The 22,825-nt window shown below is 37.8% G+C and overlaps 1 protein-coding gene across 2 annotated transcripts; it reads left to right on the top strand.

Moving 5' to 3' along the window:
- The first annotated feature begins 737 nt into the window (after positions 1-737).
- LOC145487408 (uncharacterized) lies at positions 738-22,356 on the top strand. 2 transcript variants are annotated; one of them, XR_014049402.1, is made up of 23 exons: positions 738-933; positions 1,048-1,095; positions 3,332-3,367; positions 4,755-5,759; positions 6,264-6,315; positions 8,551-8,639; positions 8,994-9,067; positions 11,149-11,285; positions 11,947-12,013; positions 12,167-12,288; positions 13,720-13,774; positions 14,354-14,407; positions 16,040-16,133; positions 16,878-16,951; positions 17,715-17,792; positions 18,134-18,196; positions 18,345-18,407; positions 18,532-18,603; positions 19,004-19,098; positions 19,764-19,882; positions 20,073-20,146; positions 21,080-21,416; positions 21,459-22,356. XR_014049402.1 is itself a non-coding variant. In XM_081466181.1 (22 exons), exons 1-22 carry the CDS (start codon positions 849-851, stop codon positions 21,149-21,151), a joined length of 2,628 nt encoding a protein of 875 aa, XP_081322307.1. In that variant the 5' UTR covers positions 738-848; the 3' UTR covers positions 21,152-22,356. The 2 variants fall into 2 exon arrangements, 1 of the variants encoding a protein (XP_081322307.1); XM_081466181.1 differs by having other exon boundaries at positions 21,080-22,356.
- Positions 22,357-22,825: the final 469 nt, after the last annotated feature.

The following is a 22,825-nucleotide window of genomic DNA, read 5'->3' as shown; positions in this document are numbered from 1 at the left end:
GCGTGGGCGTCCGCGCATGAACATGCTAGTTACGAGCGCGCGCGTCTTTGCGTGGGCAAGAAATATAAAAATAAGAATACGTGTATTATGAAAATACCGCTTCAACTTGTGAGGTATGGTTTTATTTATTTATTGATTGATTCATTTATTTTTTGCCGTAAAAAGGAAAAATTGTGGTGTTCAATCAAGGAGAAATATTGTTCATGGGTGAGTAAATAAAAGAATTCCTTGAATGTATGCGAACGTCAATTATTTGGTGAATGCGTGGGTGTCAGGAAACATAAACGAATTATTTTGTTCCAGGTTATCGAGTTTTCTTGTCTTTCTAATTCTCGAGAAAAAAAAAATATCTGAAAGTGAGGGAAAAAATCCAAACGAAGTTATAACCAAAAATATTTATGTAGTTTGATTTTATCTTGTCATAACCATAGGATGACGTGTTGTCTACTTACTGTTTTAAAACACCAAGTTGAGCGTAATTTTCCAATGTGAATTGCCCGAGATAATTTGTACGAGAAACAAAATCACGCTTAAAATCAAGTTTGAAAGAACAAGAATTGGCATCGAACATGTACGAAGACAACAAAAAGAAGCAATTTTTATTCATTTTTCCGCGTCGTTGCGTCAAATGTACAGATGGTCGACCTGCAAACGAGATTTACTGCGTTCTGATTGGTCGTATGAACAATACATGATCGACAACTTCCGACAACAAATAAACATCCGGGGACTTAATCGTACTTCTGTTGTTGATGGCCGAGCGGGAGAAGATGGCGAAGCGTTACATAGATCATAGCGTTGTCTACCTTTGAAACTTTTTTCTCCTTATCGAAATCCATGGCAAGCCCATGGATTCTAAAAATCTGAAGTACATACTTCTCTTGTTCTGTTTTTTTCTTGACTATGGACATCTTAGGGAATCGCCGGCGGTCGGTAAGTTTTCCCTTCATGATCAGGTGCTCTCCTCGGTGTGATTGATCAGAGATTCGAGAACGCTCTTCAAAGCGTGAGAAATCGACTCATTTTTCTTCCCCTTGCTTCCTTTAGCCTGTTCATCTGGGGCTGACTGTGGAATTGGCGAATACTGCAATCGATGTAAGTAGAAACGAGATTATTGGAATTATTGTAAGGAAGTTTTTTTTCCTCTCAATGTTTGATTGACCCCGATCTCTGTCTGCCTCCTATTTCTTGATCCATCTCGTTGACCATTGTGTGGTCACCGGTCGAGACTTCACAACGTTAAAATTGGGTTCAAATTGAATTTTACTTTGTCGATAACTCATTACAACACTCCATAGTGCTGACAGTAGCCTTGGTTGGCTTGTATAAGTCAGTTTTGAGATACATTTGGAAAATTATACTAGTAAAGAACGAAGGGTTTGATTTTGATTAACCTGGTTCGACTTAATTTGAATACGCTTCCCGCCTACTCGAAAAATAGTAATCTTTCGTTTTCTTTTTGCCAGTGAAAAACCTTTTGAGCGAAATTTAACAGAAATTTTCCCGTGTTTTAAAATTTCTTTTTTAAGTGATTTGTCACAAGTTGAATACCAAGCGAAATATTTTCGTTTCGTCCTTATTGCAAAGTGCGCACTCATGAGGAACAAAATAAAATATTTTTGCATACTAATTTTGAACTTCATTTTGTGCAGAATGTTTTTAAATAACAACTGTTCAAAATTCCGACTGCTCCTGTTTTAACGAATATCTCTATTAATTTAGTCATTCTGTTCTGAAGCAAATCTTTATACGTATCCCCGCACAGATGTCGACTCCATGAGTTTGACTGGCTTTATCATGTCGCTCAGCCCGACATGTTAATTTTATTCATAATACGTACCCTTTATCTGTATCTAAAAGTCTTTTGTTCATTCTTGTTCGTATAAACAAAATATTCGCACACATAGATTCGATTTCCTTCAATAATCTCAAAATGTAACTTTTCTCGGGATTCAGATACCTAGATACCACAACACTTGTGCTTTTTGTTCTCTTCACAAACATGTACGGATGTCTTAAAACACGTATATTAAAATCAGCATTTACTTGGCGGATTTTCTGAACAGTTTCTTAGCGTGTCTCGCTTAATGCTCACATTACTGAAATTTTCCAGTGTTGTCAAGAGTATTCATAAAAAAAGATCATTCATCAAATATGTAAAAAAAAAAGAATTAAATAATACTTTCCAGCATTTTACTGGGTTTGGAGTGGAGGAGTGAATACGTTTTCCTTTCAAGGGAACAGTACACTGTCAAACCTGATTTAAATTATGCTAGTTTGTTCACTTTGGTGACACACCTGATAGAAAGCCAAGCATGTCTGCTGTAGAGAGCTCTCTACAGGGTTCATACTAAGGCAATAGCTATTTTTAAATTTATTAGAAAGCAAAGGGAGGAGGTGGCTGAAATTCAGGCTAAATAATGTAAGCAACATCCTCTTTTAAAAGAAGCTAAGAATTGTAAATTCACACTAGTGGATGCCTGTCAATTCTCGGTAAAACATGTAGTTCTGTTAACCAATTGACTGAGTCCTGTGCTGTCCATAACGGACCGTGAAAAGCATTGGCCTTTGTTCTACTTCCTGATGTCATCACCTTTGACCAAAACTGGCATCATCTAAACTCAAGTTACACAGGAGGAAAAGATCTTTCCAATGATACCCAGATCAGGGGTATTGGCTCAAAGGAGCCTGAAATATGCATGAAAATGCTCAGAAATTTGAGTGAAAAACTCTGAGCAAAACTTTCTACAACTACACGAAGCTACTCCATGGTAGAAATTGCCCGTCTCGTTGATGCTTTCTCAGAAATTTTTGAACTGGAAGCAAGCCTAGTAGAAGGTCAATCACTGCAGCAAAAAGACAAGAAAAGGAGAGAAAGGAAAGGCAAAAAACATTTCAAAAACTGCAAAGCCTAAAGACATAGGTCACTAATTTCTCGTCCAAAAACTCCAAATTTTTATTTCTGTACATGCCCGAGCAACATGTCGTAGACACGATGCTAGTGGAAAGAGAGGCATGCTGTCATGTTGCAAATGCCTTTTTGGGTAGATTGGAGTTTATTTGGCCCATATACAGGCTGAAAATCTCCAAAATGTCCAAAAAATGCATTTTTGGCAAAAAGCTCCGGGAGTCAATGGGTTAACACAGAAGTAGGATATAATCAGCTGATTGACATCCAACAAAAATGCAGTCTGTCTAGGCTATTTGCTTTTAAAGTCTGTGGAGTTTGCAATAACTGTAAAATGACGACACATTGTTCTTAATTTGCTATTAATTTAAGTTTATTTTAAATAAATCTTCTGTAGTTTAATTTAAATCTGTTCTTCCACAGTTTTTCAGTGTAAAAGGGAGATAATTCTTGATGAAGGTAATTATTTTTCTCATGTGAATATTGTTTCTAAGCTTTAATGTTGCTGCTCATCAAAGAAAGCAATCCTTGATAGCACAACAATTTTGAGAAAAACAGCATTCGGTCATTTTCAGTGATACACTTATTGTTAGATTCAGTTTCCATTGTTTTTAAAGAATATTGTCATAAACATTTGTATTATGGTGTAGCCTCTGTTTGAAGCTAGTACACATAAATTGGGAATAATAGGTAAAGTCTGCATATGAGCCAAGTGGCCCATCAGGCTTGCTCTGGTACTTATCCGGGTTTGTGTAGCATGAAGCAACTAGGAGTAATTCTACTCCCCTTGGATGGGATGCTAGCCATCGCAGGGTTATTACCCCCAGCATTAAGTTCGTGGTGTCCATTTATACACCTTGGTGGAGAGAGGCACTGCGAGAGTAAAGTGTCTTGGTTAAGAACGCAACACAATGTTCCCGGCAGGGCTCCAACCTGGGTCGCTTGATCCGGAGTGCACTAACCATGAGGCCACCGCACCTCCCACGAATTGGGAATAATATTTTTCTTTTATTATTCTAATATTCTATTGTAATATTATTATTCTAATATTATTTTCATAGTTTAAAATTCATGATCAAAAGCAAGACATTTTTGTTTTTGCATTTGAAGGCGTGGTGCTGGTGCTGTAATGGTTTGAGTGTTGTAGCATTGGCTGTAGCCACTGAATGGTGCACTTTATTCGCACAGTTCCTCGCTACTCCCAGGTGTAAATGGGTGTTGCCCAATTGTTAGGCCAACTTGAAGATGCCGGGGGGGAGGGGGGGGGGTAATCTTTGATGGACTAGGTCTCATCCAACAGGAACAATGCCCTTAATCCCATCATGCTTCAGAAGTTGGGATAAGCTCTAGCACTTTGCACTCCCTTGACCTATTCAAGGTACAATTTTATTTATCCTTGTTCTGTAAGGGACCCCTTTAGTCTCATTCAGGTGGTTATCATTGGCAACGGAGTTGTAATCAGAAGTGCAGAGCGATATGATCTAGTGAAAATCATTCAGACGGAGTCAGAAACAGAATACCAATTCCACTCATGACTCTGTTGTTTTTGATTTAGTGAGGCCTAGATTGTTGGAATTGCAAGCAGAAATTTCTAGCATTGTACTTGGACAATCTAGCTTTCCCTGGATCATAAGTGACTCAGTCATTGGCAGAGTCCAAACAAATGGAAACATTTCGATTCTTCCAACTCTGGTTCCATCGAGCTTATGACTCTGTATTAGAGCAACTCCTATTTTTGATTGTCATTAGGTTTTAAGCTCTCTTACGACTCTTACTCTGACGCCATCGCTGGGGAAAACCACCCTTTAAAAAAAAAAACTTTTCTAACACTGCCATATTTTTGCAGATTACCCAGCTTATCACAGACAACAGCTACGGGAAAGAATCAATACCAACGAATACAATCCCATTGAGAATGACTATGAACAGAATTTTAATGAAATGGAGTTTCCATCAGGTCGGCTGGATGATTCTGAATGGATCTTGAATGAGAATGAATATGAACATAGCAGAGATGATAGAAATTTAATACTGTCTCTGGCTGGAGATGATGCCCGCTACGAGAGAAGAGGGCTGAATAAGTTACCTGTACGTGGTGGGCCTTTACCACCTGAGGTGCTGGAGAACTGGGGTCAGATCAATACAGGCAAACATGACGGTACCACAGAAAGCCCTCGCTCTGATCCAGAACAGCTTAACAAAGCACACCATCAAGCTGAATATGATTATGATGACTTAAAAGCTAGAAGACATATACGACAACATGAAGAAAGTAGAGATTCTGTACACAGTGTAGGCAATATACGTGATTCTTCCCAAGGTAGCAAGAATTATTTAGTAGGTGAAAACAATCAATATGACAAATCAATGCAATCGAGAGACTCTGTGAAACATAGCACAGAATTATCTTCCAAAAAGAGTGATGTGCTTTATTCAGATGAAAACAGTGGAATGATGTCTGCTGGCAATGAAAGGACTTTGGATGACAAAAAGAAACTTCCACCAATTCCTCTTTCACGTGAAACCTCGTCAGTCCCTGACGATAATCCTGGTTTCCAAGGCAACCACATGCAGACCGAAAAGGAAGCCTTTGCAGAGGAGGTTGCTAACACTAAGAGTGAAGGAAAGGTCATGGTCAAAGGGCAAGTGAAGCAAGTCAAAGCTGACATTGATCAAGGACCAAATCCCGAGAAGACTTACAAACGAGTGGAAGATTTCTTTCAAACCCAGAGAGAGAGCTCCATAGTAGAGGTTCCAAATGCGGTCAAGAAGGAAGAGGCTTCTAAACTGTTCAAAGACAACTTTATCCCTGTGAAGGAAGATGGCAGTGATCAAGTGAACAAGGAACAAGGTAAGGATAATTTTCTATTGTGAGTGATCAACATTGAATTCTCATTACAAATAGAGATCAATACATGTACATTGTTAAGCACACAGGTGAAGAGAAAAAAGAAAATCGTCAGCTAAGAGAGAGTTATCGTTATCGCTGATTAAATTCTTGACAGATAATAGAGCAGAAATTGGATAATAAGGTTTTGTGACATTATCGCTTTCCAGGGTAGTACAAGAAATGGAAATTTCTCAATGGGAAGTACCAAATTTTTTCTCCAAATTGACTTTTCACATAAATAAACGCATTTAAAACATGGGGTAAGTATCTGCAGTTGCCATATGCTAATGAGGCAAAATGTTGACCTAAAATGGTAAATATGGTCTAAGCTCATTGTAAGCAACCACCTCCCCTAAGGGACCACCTAGGCTTGATATTTTGAGTGGTCACTTAAAGGAGTTTCGACTGTATATATATTTTAAGCTCAAGACTACTATTAACAAGGTTTGTTTTTTTCCCTTTCAGCTGATTCTTCTGCACATGAGGAGGGAAACATCCAACTGTCTTTGAACAGAAAGTAAGTTTGTTGTCCTGCAACAGTTCTTTACCTTACAAGCTACAGATATTAGAGTGCAATGAAAATTGATTTTTTTTAAAAGGGCAAGCTGTAGTTGAGATAACTGGTCCAAAACTCTCTCTTATTAACCTTATAAATTGGTATGTGGGAGGAAAAGACTTCTATGACTTTAACATAAACAGAATTAGTATTTTTAAGTGGTTAAAGCCATCAGGCTTCATTAAGGATACAGAAAAATTGTCAGAACCTTTTTAGGATTGAGTTATGGAATGATACGTTACTCGCAAAAAATTTCGGACAAAAAGTGTCTGAAAATAAGACCATCAGAAATTTTTTAGCATCCGAAATTTTAAGTGTCCGAAAAATATGTACAAAGCAATGTAATTAATATAGTTTTGGACTCAAGTTACAGTATATTTGGTCGATATGCTTCACTCTCACTCTCACTCTGGATCATTGAGATCTGTCACCAATGAACTGTTAGATCAGTCAAGGTCTTTCACAAAGACCTATGGTGCTATGGCATTTAGTGAATGCACAGGGCTTCAAATACCAGCCGGTCAACGGACTATGCCTGGTCAAAGATAGGTTTTGTCCAGTCAAATCCTTAGATGGCCGGACAATTTGTCTGCTTTTTTACACTGGTAAAGAAAAAAATCTAGAGTTTCAAGTTTTAAATATTTAAAGGTTCAATAATATTGGCATTTGTGAAAAAGGAGGGGGAAAAGGCAGATACTTAACTACCAGACCAAGAACTTTTAATAAATGGTTTGTAATACTCATAAAATTTCAGGCTATGGTTGCAAATTTTCGCACAAATGTGATACTGATTTGGCTGTACCATGCGTTCCACTTTTCCTGCATTGAGACTGATGCTTGTGTACAATAAATGCTTTGAAAATTTACTTGTTTCATATTTAAACATCATGCGAAGGGGGGAGGGGCACTTTTATAGCGATAAGACGTAATCAATGTTTGTCCGGCCAAAAATGGGATATGTCCGAGCAAAAATAGGTTTGACCAGACAATTTGACTGGCACCAGACAGGAAATTATTTGATGCCCTGATGCGCCTCAAGATTATGGAACAATCTGCCACTTACCTTGCCCAAGTCAAACTCCATTGAGAACTTGAACTGTTTGTAGATAGCAACTCATTGTTATTGTAGGTATAATGTACTTTCTTAGTTTTTAAACCTTGATCTTTTTGTATAGATTTTATAATTGATTGTAGAATATTACACATATCTTTGTTAAGCACCATGAGCGTAGGAATGGTGCTATATGAATTAAATTTATTATTATTATTATTATAATTATTAATTATGAATAGGGCTTTAGATCACTTAAAAATTTCCTTCAATCCAGTTTGACTGACATAAGTTTTTACATGTTTTATATTGACACCTTTGGCTATTAAATTGTGAGAGAGAGGTAATAAGAAAAAGTTGAACCTAGGTCTTAATCATTAATTGCTTGACACTATTAATAAATCAAAATAATAAACACTGAATAACTGCATGCATTGATTAAAAACTAAATTGTTCTCTTGCTCTTTGAGTTATGTTTCACATAGTATTATGACAAAACATATTACACTCTAAATCTACACAGCATAACCACAACCCAAGCCAAAATAGTTGCAGCAGCACTTCAGAATGCACTTTGGAACAATGCACCAACCCCCATGTTTACTGTGACGAAGTAAGCTAATGATGACTTAATCGCTCATTCAAATAAACAAAATCAGTTTTCAAGACACTCATATAAGACATTTACTAATATGAAACATACGCCATGTTTACATAGCCGAGCTGAGAACTCAGTGGGGAGTTTGGGAGATCTAAAAAACATGTGTGTGAACCTGAGTTTACTACAGGCAACGAATTGTTAATCAATTGTAAATTCTTGCATATCAGGTTTTGAGACGGGACATATGATTTGAAAATTAAATTTAGATTTAACTGCAGTTTTGGGTTACATAAATTGCATTTCCAGGTTTGAATTTTTGAGAGCGCGTGTAAAGGTTTTTAACTCTACAGTGTAATTTGTGGTGTAACAGCTGATTCCAGTTTAAATTTTTTAAACCCTTATAAAGTGAAAATACAGATTCTCTTTACTGATCTCCATTCTTGTATAAAATTTAAGTTGGGAGAATATCAAGTTCCTGAATTTAGAGTTATGCCGAGTGAGCTGCATTGAGGCATTACTTACACAAAACCTTTGTTTTCAACAGAGTTCATGACTCCAAAGTCAAGTTGAAGATGGCAAAGACGAAATACACCCTTGAAGGACCCAAGAATGTTGCTGAGAGGATTAAGAAAGGTACAGATACAAAATACTAAAATACTTTTACAAATTCAGACCTCCTGATTTAGTCATTAAAAAGGGCTTATGATAACTGAGCAGAATTCAATGTTGGTCTGGATTGCCACATTGTGCCATTCCAGGAAATATCAATTATAGCAATCCCATAGAAATTCATTGGAAATTCCAGGGGGAGTAGGTGTCAAATGCCGAAGGTTTCAAAGGAAAGTATACAGCTTCCTGGAAATTTCTAGGGGGGAGGTATCAACTGGAAAGCTCTGTGGAGGTGGTGTGGATATGTTCTGGAGCAAGGTGTTTTCATTTTTTGTTAGTTCTTCTGGTAGTGTTTGCAATTTCCATTTTCTTGTACAGAGCCAAGTGTGAAGGGAGATGTGCAAAGAAACAGTGGTCTGGAGATCATGTCTGCTGATTATGAAGATTCGCCAGTGAGTTTTAACTAAGGTTGTGAACTAGTAATTTTGGCAAAGTGTCACAAAATCAATCTCAGTTTTTACTCTGAAGCATGACTTTGAGGGATTTTGAAAAGTACTCCACATTGCATCGAACAGTCAAGCACTGCATTTTCACTAGTGACACTTGTTTTCTGTTGTTTTGTATCAGCTGATTTTAACAAATAATCAAATTAGAATAAACTTAGTTTAATGAAGCCTTCGAGCTGTGCTACAATTATTAGTAAAATTGTAACAGACAAACATACATTTACACTGGATGGACATAACATTCCCAATGTAGACTGAAGAATAATATCATTTTGTGTTTCAAATTTGCCAGACTTGCAGACACAATATTTCTGTTATCTGAAGTGAAGTTTTCTAATTGGCTTTTGTATAGTAACCCCTTATGATGCCTATTTGATTGCAATCTAACAGTGATTTTCAACATACAGGCTCAATTTTCTGGCCAAAGAGAAAACTTTCTCTGCGCGCAATAAAAAACACCTGGATAAATGAATAAATGATTAGTGTTAAAGTTGTAAGGATAGAGGAGATTAAAGCTTCAGTTTGACAATGAAAATGTCTAAATTCATTCAGACCATTGTTTATCGTTGCCCTAAAAAATAAAAAAAAATGAATCATTCATCTTTAGCACTTCCTTATTAATAAGTCATGAGTTCAACAGAAGGCTGCTTCACGATGAAGGTTATTAATAATACATAAGTGGAGAAATTTTCATTGAATGAAACCTTCCTGCCTCAATAAGCACCTGTAGTGTGAGAAAGAACTGAGTTACTTCCTTTGAAATACAGCCTTGTGAATTTGGGTGAAGTTCGTCAGTGGAATATAGGTAAAAAGATTCACAGTCCATGTCATCTTATTTCATGGTGATCGTTGTAAACTTTTTGTAAAATTGCCATTAGAGAGATGATTGATCAAAACCAGTCATTTTCATGAATTGTCTACGGTGGCTTTCCACTTCATCTTTAGCAAGTTCACCTTTCAAGAGATGTTTTTGTTGATTGATGCAGTGTTTTTTGATTTTGAATTTCTGAATTTCACTTTTGTCGTAGATCTACTGTCACTGTAAATTGCTCTACTTGTGTGTTGTAACTTATTGAGAATTTTGGCATCCACTTCAACCAAAAAAAAGTTTAATTTACATTTTACTGATTTTATGCTAATTTGGCTTCAACTGCAATCTGTTGAGAAAAGATGATATCATTGTTTTTTTATACCATGTCATAATTCTCCTTTTCCTTTCTTTGGACCAACTTAAAAAAGGTCTTTTTCTACATATTATTCATTTGAGTCATATCATGGGCAAGAAATTGTTGTTTGGATTCCATCTGTTGGGAGAATTTTGAAGTGTAGCAGAATATCCTGATTTCACAAATCTGCAATTTTTCAAGTCTCCCAATAACTCAAACCAAAAGCGGTTTCCCTCTCCTCAGTCAAACGCTGTAATTGTACCCACAATTTCTTGAACTATTCTACTTTTCAAACCATTTTTCCCATCCCTTGATGGTTAAAAAAATCAGAATTCCACTGTACAAAATTGAGTTACTGAATGACAATATAGTCAATTTTCTCTCTTTGAATCTGAAAAAGAAAAGGAAACTGACATAAAAATATGGATGTTCAGATGTTAAGAGGTTTGATGGCAAACAGCAAACATTATGAAAACTTTGTTGTCCAGCTTAACTTGTGTGCACTTGATTAAGTGAGAATATTAATTTTGTTGTATTTGCTGTGATTGGGAGATTTTTTTCTATTTTTGTGTTGGATTGACTCTATATTTAAAATTAAATGAGACACAAATTTTTCTACTTGCTGTTTGCGGTAAATGTCATTCTTAAATCCTCTACTCTTATGGCAAATGGTAAACAGCACAGCAACTTCAAATGATTATGTTCAGTGGACTTGTAAAAATGGCTGAGTACAGCAGCAAAAGTATTTTTTGTTGTTTGCTGTTTTCCATAAATACAATTTCTAGCTTCTCTATTTTCTATGTGCATACAGCAAAAAGCTTGTACAAAATAGTAACAACAATACTTTTTTTGTGCTTGCAGAAACGGGATGTAAAAGGGCATCCTCAACGATCTGTAGAAACTCAACAGCCAAAGTATTTTCTTATAACTATAATTGTTGTGGGTTGTGTTACTGGAGTGGTGCTGACAGCAGTTGCAATTTACCTTATGATGAGAAGGTAGGTACCATTTGTTTTATCTGTTCCATCTTTTTGTTAACTTGAGTGTTATATGTAGGTTTGAAATCTTTGTTTGTGTGTTATTTTAGTGATAAGACAATTAAGTAAATTGATTTCTTCCTGTCATAAATTAAGCATTCGAATTTGCTCTGGCACTTTCGCAAGATCTTAAATCTTAAATATATTTCACTTGGGTTCATTTCCATTTTGCGCTCTGATGTGTAAATTCATAGCTGGGTAAATTCACATTTGTTTTGTTTTGTGGTTCTCTCCTTTTCACAGTAACGATCATTCTGCCTTTACAAAAGCGTTTTCTAAAATGTCAACTTCAACACTTACTTCTGTTGATTGGCCAAATAAACTAGTAAATGGGCTCGCAGGTGCCCGTGCCTCAAAAGGATATTTCAATGTTTTGTAGTCAATAAGCTAGCTTTGTGTGGATAGACTTGTGACTGTGACTAGTTAGATTTTTGTTGGTTGGCTAATCAGTGAAATTCGCTCTTTCACTAGCATGTGCACTTGAGATTCCTCAGTCAGATTGCAGTTGCATCCAAACCCTGCAGTCAATCAGGGTCACTAGTAAGCGTGTGTGCCAAATGTACATTGACATGTGATTCCATCTTGCAAGAACTTTATTGACATTATTTTATTGTTTTTTCAGACACAATGAAGCAAAGAACTTTAAACCTGTCACTCTTCCCGGCCAGGAGGCAGCTGCAGACTATCAGGTAAAACTGTTTGCTTTAGAGTTTAAGAAAAATATTTTAAGTTGCATGTTTTAGATTATGTATTTCTTAAACTTCTGATGTGAATCATGTAAATCTTAGCCAAAGACTCTTTCTGATTATCATCCTTATCTGTCCCATTTACATTTTGCTCAGGAATTGTGTCGTCAGCTGCGAGCCACCCAAGGCTGGGACAGTGCACCCGTTAAGACCACACCCTTACAGCACGGGGAGAAGGAGAAAGGGTTGGGAAGTGGCAGAACTCCTAAATACTCATGGTAAGACAAAGTGACTTGAGTGCAACTTACTTTATCATACTGAGTGTTTTAGTGGAAAATCAGTTTTTCGTAATGTTCATACGAAACTATGTCTGGAACCTTTATTCTTCTGAGGTTAACGCTCAAGTCGCTATTGGAGGGAAGGTGCCTACAAAGCCCGGGGGCTGCAACTGCAGTCACATCCCCAAGGCGGTAGAACATCCGACTGGCCTGCCCAACCCACAACCAAGCCATGAGCCCCCTGCGCCAAGCCCCCTACAGGCACCTGTGACACTCAAGCCAGATGGCATTGGTGGGAAAAAAAAAAGCTGAAAAGAGGGGGGGATAGGGAGGGAACGCCGAGAACCGCTAAACTATAATTCAATCCACAGTGCCACACTAACAGAAGGATGAACATGCTGCGAGCACATGGGACGACAACACACGTACTAACCAAAAATACCGCTGGACATTGTCAGCCCCAGGGCTCTCACGACCATATGACTGCTGCAAATGCTACAGAATGCACCAAACGCTAAACAAACGCTAACAGATGGCCAAGGCACTATCAAACGCCTACAAAAAAAAAAAAAAAAAAAAAAGCTACTGACCAGACTAGCTCCTGGTCATAAACTATGTAAAATTTCATTGAACTATATCAAACACTACAGAACGCACCAAACACTAACCAAACGCTCACAGATGGCCAAGACACTAACAACTGCCCATAAAAACGCTACTGACCAGACTAGCTCCTGGTCGTTAACTATGTTAAATTTCATTTAACTATATTATATATGATGTCATTTCCTGTTTTTTTGCAGTTTGTGCAAACAGTCGGTTTGGCTACAACAAAAAGAAAATTACATGGTGCCTTGATATGATATGAATTTTATTTTCTCGTGTTAAAAACAGTATTTCACTTGCTTGTTGTGCGTATTTGTAAAATATTGTTTTTATCACTCGAAAAGAAAATTCATATCTTTGTGGTGCCTCGTAATATCCTCTATTTAATCCTTCCTGACTTGATGCCAGTACTGTAGTTATACTTGTCAATCCTCATGCCTGTGGGTCCAAAATGTTGATCTTATGTCTACTCACAACTTTGGACCAATTTCACTTGCCCAACTTAGTAGTATTTGAGCTACTCTAGCCTTAAATGACCTACTTTTGAAAATATGTTAACTCGAACCAATTCAAGGAAAGAAAAGTCTGTATAAATGATGGTACACCTCTCTGAATTCTCTGATTTCCATGGAAAATATACCTACAACACGGCGCTTGGAAATGTTGGAGATGTCTTCGGAAGAAATATATGCAAGTGAATATATGAAAGGTCATTTTTTTTTTATGAATGGATATAGTCAGATTCAAAAATCGTGGAACTTTGACTTAGAAAAAGTTGACAGTTTGAAATTAAAGAAAGTTATAATACAATTAATTTTGTTTCAGGAGCGAGGAGCCTGTTGTACCCAACATGGACATTTCCACTGGACATGTAGTCTTGGTGAGTATTTCATCCTCTGAGGGGAAGGAATCCCATGTGAAAAGCTCGAGGATACTTGTCAGAAAATTTGGGTTAAAGCTCTTAAGGAGACCAATCTGGGTGTGTCAGGAGCAACATTCATTTCTGGTTTGCACCCTATAAAGAAGATACCTTGATGGCTAAAGATAGTGGTGCTTTGTCCTGAACACCCAAAGTGAGACCAAGGGTGGGTTCCTTTGGGGTGATCTGGATCAGGATCACTCAGGTCGTTGTGTGTCAAAGGAGCCAATGAATCAATGTCTAGAGTGGATTGATCGGTTTCTTTGATGCATCATGATTCAAGTGATCTTGGACCACTGATCCAAATCTGTGATTTACACCCCTCTAAGGGAAACAATGAACATCCCCGGCCATTTTCTTATGGGATTTCCCCTGTGGTTATTTCATCCTTGTAGTATTGTTTCTTATTTGCACTTTGGTGGTTTTTGTGAAAAACTTAAAGGAAGAGAATTATTAGGAAGTTAAAGCATCTTGCCTTAACTTGGTTAATGCCAATTCCTTTTGGAGTGTTTTATAAATTATACTCTGCTTATTTTTCAGTCATACATGGAGGACCATCTTAACAACAAGGATCGGCTGAACAAGGAGTGGGAGGTAACACTGTCGATTCTTTTCCTTAATTTGCCTTCTTATGTTGTTAACTCGTTGAAAGGCAGTGCTTAAATGGAGGGGAGCATGAGAAAAATGCCAGTAAGAGAGTAATTGTTGGAACATCCCTGGAGAAAACTGCAGGCATCAGTAGATCACTAGTCTCCTCCGCAGCCATTTTATGGGATGTCACGCAACGCACCCCCCAAAGAAACGGCTGCTCACATCTGAACAACACTCCTTTCACGAAATTAGCCAATTACTGCTTCCGTTCTATTTTCAAGAACATTTTCGCGCCAAATTCGCCCTTTGAAACTTGTCCAATCAAAGAATGTTTTTTATCTTTGTATCCCATCGTGAGAGATGTCACAAATGAAGGTACAGATTTCCGGCTTTTGTTCAGGGTCGCCTAAAAATACAGGTGACGCTTGAACGAGCTTGCTATGTAGCTGAAGACTCTTCAAAGTTCAAGCTAATTATTAGAAGCTTTCAACTCAAAAAATTATTGTCAAGAAGGAAGATATCTATTTTAACTTAATAAAGGAATCAGAAAATCAAGTAGCTTCGCTCGATTTGTTGACAGCGAGTTCTGAATGCCGCTCTTTGTCCTCTTTCCTCCTGATTTAAATCTGTAGGAAGTGTTTAGCCCTTGATTGACGCTTACAATTTGACATTTCCCAAGAATATATATTCTCTCATCAGCTGAACATAGCGATGAGCACATGGAGCAGTTGCAGTTAGGACTTTCATTTACCTTCTTTTTTTCATCTGTCATGATGGTAGCCCGCGAACACCGCCTATTTTGGCGACGTGCGGCGTGAAACAAAAGACAGAAATCCTTTGAGTGTTCGCACCGCAGGCCTGTTCGCGCGAAAGCTTATGTCATTCTCACTTTGCTATTATGTGATTGGTCTGTTCAACAGAGCGCAAACAAACCAAAAACACAAAAGGAAAAGAATGTTGTTCGGATGTGAGCAGCCGTTTCTTTGGGGGAGCGTTGCGTGACATCCCAAAAAACGGCTGCGGAGGAGACTAGTAGATCACCTGCTGGCTGATGAGAGATCTCCCTGTTAACTATGATTTTTAACAAACTCAAGACCTTAGACTAAAACATACCAACCAATGTCATACATCTCCTAATACGGGGGTTTCATTAAGAGTGGGGCACCAGCAAACTTACCAGTGAGGATGATTTTTCCCATCTGGTTCGACCACCTAGGCAAAGTTTTTCTTATAATGAAGTTCAGTTCAAAAAGATTTTCCTGCCTGTGTAAACCAGTTGCCCACCTGATGAAAATGTTAATGAAACCCTTGCTTAAATACTGGCATGTGATAACATGTAACAATAACTATAACAATAATAACAACATCATGACAATGTCAACAGTAACAATGAAGGTTGTACACTGTACCACTTAATTCTAATATTGTAAACTATGAGAAATTTTGTGCAGTCGGTACTAATAAGCTTCAGTCTAGAGGAGTTAAGATCAGTTTGAGTAATCCAGGGTGGAAACTATGATAACTTTGCTTTGAAAAGCTAAGACAGAATCTGTAACTTCCCAGAATAGAGCCAGATCTTTGAACAGGTTATTAGTTCATTTAGTATGTGTATATTAAAAACCCTTTTTGTTGTAGGCGCTGAAGACATATGAGGCTGAGCCTAACAGCAGGGAAATTGGAAAGTTGGAAAAGAATGCTCGCAAAAACCGTTACAGTGATGTCTTGCCATGTATGTATTTAAACATTGGAAAACACCTTGTAAAAAAGTGTGCACTAAAAGCCATACTTCTATAACTCGATACTTCAATAACCTGATTGAAACAAAGAATGGTATGAGCTGTTGACATAATGATGAAATAGAAGAGGTTAATATATAGTTATAGAAACACTCTTGAAAATTGGGGATAAACTTGAAAAAGCCCTGGAAACACTGATCTGTGGCTTGTGTTCTCACAGCATTTCTCTTTTTCCCAAACTTCCTCTTGTTTTTCTATTTGACAAGTAGATTATCAGCTCGAGATTTCTATGAGATGATAGTCAACGAGGCGGAAGGCCAAATCAACTACCACCTCATAGAAAGTGAGAGCAAATAGTCTATTGTAATTGGTTTAGTATAAATCTGAGTCATTCAAACCTTAATCTAAATCTTCTTCACAAACACTTCAAAATTGCAAAGAAGGGGCTGCTAGGGTGTTGACAAAAGCACACTGCTGTGCTACTCACTATCCATAAAAGAATAGATATTGAGTAGCGTAGCCAATTAGAGAACGGCAATCAAGATAGAATGCAAGTAGATTTATATTAAAACGTGTTAGAAACAACATTAGTGCATTTTCTCTTCAGATTCTCAACAAGGGATAGTGTCTTCATTTGCAAATAAAATTTAAGGACATTCATTGTATCCAGTAAAGAGAATTGTTATCATGGGGATAGAGTTAACCTTGTAGCCAACTTCCTTGTCATTACTTTGCAGATGATCATAACAGGGTTTTGTTGAAAGAGACTGCAAGTGCTACTGGCTCAGACTACATCAATGCAAGCTATGTGGTAAGTCTGTAGCTTAAAATTAATTTCTTAGTGGTTTGAGTAGTTTTCGATTGAGCATGGAGAAATTGAAACCAGAGTAAACACTATGACGTGGGGAAACCTGTGTGAGTGAGTCACAATTGGTTTTGGTTTTACTTTATAGAGAGGTTTTCAATTGAGTGTCGAAAGTAATCAGGCATTTACTTTGGTTTTGGTTTTGGTTTTACTACGGGTTGAGATTCCTCAAGAAGTCTGATTGTTGAGTTATTGGTTTGGTTTTGGTTTTATGACACTCAATTGAAAACCGCTTTATTCAAAGACAAAGTGGTATAAGTTTTCTAAGGCAAAACCAAAGCAAGTGTGAATTACTTTTCACAGTCAAGTGACTATTTTCATGAAATTGATTTTTGTGTGGTTAACAACGATTGGTTCTATGCATGCATGTGGTTATGGTACATAAACTGGAAACTGGCTTATTTTTACAGTTTATCCTGTTTATCCACGTCATTTGGCGTCTTAGAGTACTGTTATCCCCCCCCCCCCCCCCTCCTCCAGCTTGGAATGAGATTCTACACTATTGGGATGCTTGGTTTCTTTAACAAATAACTTGAACGCATTTATGCTTCTGAGTGTGGAGAGGCACCATGAGAGCTAAGAGTCCAACCACGCTCTAACCCAGGCTGCTTATTCAAAGTTTGAGGGACTACGCATTGGGCCAATACATCCCCCAAAAGATGTACTCTGTAGATATAGCTATTTACAGCCACTTTGGTTATTTCCACAGACGGATCATGATCCAAAAAATCCTTCTTACATAGCAACACAGGGACCCCTGGCTCAAACTGTGTCAGACTTCTGGCAGGTAAGCATGCTGGGATTACTGTGCCATTTTCAACTAAGACCAGGCATCGTAAGGGTTAATCCAATAGATGTTACTCATATTGTTTGCTTAATATTTGCCATCTTTGTGACTACATTCTGACAGTTTAGAGTCGATTTAAACATTTGACTTAGACAATCCATTGGAGAAGAGCTAAGCCTAAAATGTCTAGGTGTTATTGGAATAATTGGCAGTTTTCATGTACTCAACTGAAAGATATCCATATGGTGTAATCAATAAAAATCCAGTGTGACCGGTGGATATGAAGAAAAATTTGCCGGCAAGAATGTATTGTAACATTTGCGGTATGCTTTTCATTTCAGATGGTGTGGGAACAGGGTGTTGTTGTGATTGTTAACCTAACAAAACTCTCAGATCTTGGACTGGTAAGTGTCGTCGATGACATAAGAAAAGAAATTTCAAAGTGTCTATAGCTAGGTGGCTCTTTTTGTTTTTCACTTGAATCTTTGTGAAAATTTTGTCGAAATCACTAAATCCCAGTTTTGCTGACCTAGTTAAATTCTGTCTCTGTAGCCTCAATGTCACAGATATTGGCCTGAAGAACAGCAGCCGATTGTCACATATCGCATTTACGAGGTAAGCACGTTTTTATTGCACATTTTTGTCTCAGTTGTTCTGTCATGCCTGCTGGCCAGAATAATTATGTTACAATAATCAAGTGCTTCAGCTTGAGTAATTTTGAAGTTCTTTTTTGTGTTAGGTTCACCTTGTCTCCGAGCATATATGGTGTGAAGACTACTTAGTAAGAAGCTTTTACTTAAAGAATTTACAGGTAGGTTCTTCCATTCTCTTTTTGTATGTGAACAGAAAACTCCTGAGAATACCTTCACCAAAAGAAGACCTTCTCCCTCATTCCTGCACACACGTGAAAGAGCACCTTTATCTAAGATATAAGTTCAGTCACTCACTCACTCACTCACTCGCTCGCTCGCTCGCTCGCTCGCTCGCTCGCCCGCCCGCCCACCCACCCCACCCACCCACCTAAAAAAGTTACAATATGTAAAAAGTTACAATAAAAAGTTACAAAAAATATTTATAAACATAATTGTGATGATTTAAGATGTTAGAAATCAACTGTGCATGCTATGCATTGTGGCCTACTGTTTTATCCTTTTTTTTGCATGCTTAGTTCTTTAAATTGTTATGTTTCTCATGTTATTTTAATGTTACAGACCAGTGAAACAAGAACAGTCACTCAGTTTCATTTTCTCACGTGGCCTGATCTCAATGTCCCTTCAACTCCTAAACCACTTCTGGAATTTAGACGGTAAGGCATTCTTAAAAACTATGCGAGCTTTGTCATGAACAATCTAGTAACACACAGGGTCTGGTTTTTACTAGAAATTTTTGGTACCTGTTGGTGACTTTGATAGACATTCAGAGACGGCAGAACGTTTTGAAACATGAGGGGACTCGTCGCTAAGCTAAGCGTATACCTCTACTCCTGTTTTCCAAGATGTCTTTTGCGCTGTTCTTTTACACAAACAAACTTCTTTGCGATGTCTACAGTGTTCAGTGTGTCCGTAATAGACTTATGACAATGCGGGCGGAGGCAGTTGTTTAGACAATCCTTCTTTATGATGCTTCTAAGGAACACAGGCCGAGGCAGTCCAAAACGTCCTTCAAAATAGTATTTCGCCAAGCGTGAGCCTGATGTAACGAATTTTATGAAAAGATCACGGACCGGAATATTTTGTGAAACTAATTTTAAACTGCGCTAGCGGTACTTTTGGCACCGAAATGTAGAGGCTGACCCCCAAATTTTCGTTGGGGGGGTTAGAGCTCCCCTGCCCCCTGCTCGCCGCCTATGACATTGAAGTTAATGAACTGATGTTCCACGCTCATGCTAGAATAGACTGTTCTCTGTAAATGTTTGTAAGATTCCAACAGTGACGTGACAAGTTTGCACATACAATTATCTGTCTCTTGCAGGAAAGTAAACAAGTGCTTTAGGGGCCGAGCCTCCCCTGTCGTCGTGCATTGCAGTGGGGGTGTGGGGAGGACTGGAACCTACATACTGATTGACATGGTGCTCAATAAAATGATGAGAGGTGAGCGTTAAGCGCACACACCAATCAACTGTCATTGATTGGTGGGATTACATGGAACAGGTTTTAAATGACAGTTTTTTACTTTCGTTTGACATTGGTTTCACATGGGTGCCATAATGCTTTAAAAGTTATTCAGCAGATTGATCTAGCCAATGAGGACATGGTAAAATGTATAATTCTTTTATTTCAGGTGCCAAAGAAATTGACATTGCTGCTACTGTGGAGCATCTCCGTGACCAGCGACCATCAATGGTCAAAACCAAGGTGCGTGACATAATGTTCTTATGTGCAATCTGTATGTCTGCGTTGTGTTTTTTTTTTTTTGCCATTTTTAATACGGTTTTGTACTGGACTTGAGTTTGCAATTGTTGATCATCATCTGTCATGATGCTCTCTTGGTTGCCAGTCCAAATTGTCTTGACTTCTTTTAGCTGCAATACTTATCTGTAACAAACCTGTTGAGAACAGTTCTGCTCAGATATTTTGCTCGTTTATTCCAGGTTACGCAGTGTCTGTTATACATGGGGAAGTGTACTTACTTACGCAGAAAAAGAAAACAAAATGTGATCAAAATGGTGATCTACTAAGCAATTGGATTATGAGCTCGAGATTTCTGAAATCGAGAGCGAATAATAATATTGTTTTAGTATAAATCTACTAGTCGTCCAAAACTTTATCTAAATCCTCTTCACAGACACTTCGAAAAAGCCAAGGAGCGGTCGTGATTTTGTTAACAAGGGCACACCGGTACGCTACTCACTATCTATCACAGAATAGATAGTACCGGGTAGCGTAGCCAATCAGAGAACGGCAGTCGTGATAGACCGCTAGTAGATTTATACTAAAAAGTGATAGTCCTGTTTTGAGTTAGCCAAGACCGCTGGATGAAAAGCCTGAAGACTCATTTGTACAGACGTAAAATGTTCACAAATTATCGGCAGGAATACTAAAGCTAGCTACACAGTTGTTCGGTTTTTCTTGCTATTTTTGAATAATTAATTGAGATGGAGACTAACACTGTACAGATGCCTCTTTGGTCTCCTTTCTTCTTTGATCACAATCAACTTTCCCTCCCACTGACGCACTTCCTAGGCGAATACCTTTCAGTGTATTTAGATTCTGCAATAAGCCTTACCTTCTTACATTTCGTCCTGTGTACTGCCCACTCCTAATGTAACATCTTTTTCTTGTTTCCAGGCTCAATTTGAGTTTGCCTTGACAGCCGTTGCGGAGGAAGTGAATGCAATCCTCCAAGCACTCGCCAAATGATTCTTGCCAACCAAAAAAAAAAGTATTTTATCAGCACTCTAGGGATTTTAATTTGGTCACTTGTAAATGGGCAAAGTGATTCTTTAAATTTTGTTGGTAAATTGGTACTAACGAAAATTCATTTATATAGTTTTTATGAAAATGGTAAAAAATATTTTATTTTTCAAATAATGTTCTGTTGATACCAAAGGGAAATATTGCTGTGGAATAGTTATTTTGTCAGATCTAGGAGCTAAGCGATGGTGTCATTGTCTCACTTCAAAATGTTTTTTGCGGAAACAACAAAATTCACTGTTCCAAACTTCAGACTTTTTGTTTCAACTCACGTGTCTCGCGTGCCTCGCGTGATTCTCGTGTAATATACGTGACCCTTCTATGACTTGCGTGACGCCTTAACACGAATGTCACAGAGTATGAGAAAAGTCTTGCCTGGCTCTTAGGTCTGACTATTTTAGTTCTGTTTCTACTTCGAGACGGATTTTTCAAAATATTTGGTTGTAGATAGAGTTGGTTTTAGTTCCTGTTGTGTTAGTGTTTACCACTTGAAGGATTTGGCATTTAGTTGTATCGGAATGGGCCAGTCGTCCATGTAAATCACTTAAGAGATTTTCATTATTACGTGCCAGTAAGTTTAGTTATGAATTTAATAATAACTATTAGTTTGTGAACAAGTGCCCCTTTGAAAATCACGCCCAACCGTCTAAGTTTTAAACACCAGTGTTGGGTTGAAAGTTGTATCAACTCAGGTTGTCAGAGGGAAAGCACTTGTTGATGTGTTACGGCACACAAAATTTTATTTACTTGTGAACAGTTTTGTTATAGTTAAATTAGTGGTTTTTTAGTGATCTCTTGCTTGATAATGTGGCGTGATCCTAGAAGACTGTTTCCTAATAATTTACTAATGGTGTTCTGAAATTCTGCGACTTCACTTTTTTCAACTACTGATCTCATTAACTGAAGTAGTTTTTTAGTTGTTTTGATTTCACGTACCATTTAGTAAGGTGGTTCTTCTCGACTCATTACACCGAGACCGCCGAGTGTCTACCACAATTTTCCAGTGTTTTTCCGTTGTATATTGTCGCGAATAACTCATAGAAAAGGTGCATTTGGATTGACTGAAAGCCATATTTCCATCGCCATGGAAGGATCGTTTTCTATGGGTTGTTTTATGAAAGGAATTTAAAACATTTTTGTCTCCGTTTAGCAACAGTTCACTTGTTCTTACTTTTGCAGACTTCGAATGTGTAAACAATTAACAATTTTAGATTATGATTTATGAGCTCGAGATGTCTATCTCCCGATAGTTTACGAGGGCCCAGCCTGCAGCCCTGGTCGACTATCACACACAGAAATCTCGAGCTCATAATCTAACTGTTTAATATTATAAATCTATTAGTCGTTCAAGTCTTTATCTAAGTCCTCGTCACAGACACTTCGAAAACGCTAAGAAGCGGCCGTCGTGTTGTTAACAACCGCACATTGCAAGGCTATTCGCTATCTACATCAGAACTGATAGATGGTGAGTAGAGAAGCCAGTGAGAGAACGTTATTCGTTATAGAACGCCAGTAGATTTATACTAAAATTATGTAGAAACTCAACGGATGTTTTTTTTTTGTCTTCAGTATAATGACAGCGTCCTTCCAGAAATATAACCAAAGGAATATATCTATATA

Source organism: Orbicella franksi, chromosome 5, assembly GCF_964199315.1.
Source record: "Orbicella franksi chromosome 5, jaOrbFran1.1, whole genome shotgun sequence".
Taxonomy (NCBI): Eukaryota; Metazoa; Cnidaria; class Anthozoa; order Scleractinia; family Merulinidae; genus Orbicella; species Orbicella franksi.
The sequence above is the reverse complement of the archived record's forward strand: the minus strand, read 5'-3'. Positions and strand labels throughout refer to the sequence as shown.

What these genes read in the sequence shown, in the direction of transcription:
- LOC145487408 (XM_081466181.1), top strand. Translation starts at nt 849, where the DNA reads ATGGATTCTAAAAATCTGAAGTACATACTTCTCTTGTTCTGTTTTTTT. An exon ending in CCACTGGACATGTAGTCTTG is followed by an intron (nt 13,775 to 14,353) that starts GTGAGTATTTCA and finishes CTTATTTTTCAG; the next exon opens with TCATACATGGAGGACCATCT. An exon ending in ACATCAATGCAAGCTATGTG is followed by an intron (nt 16,952 to 17,714) that starts GTAAGTCTGTAG and finishes TTATTTCCACAG; the next exon opens with ACGGATCATGATCCAAAAAA.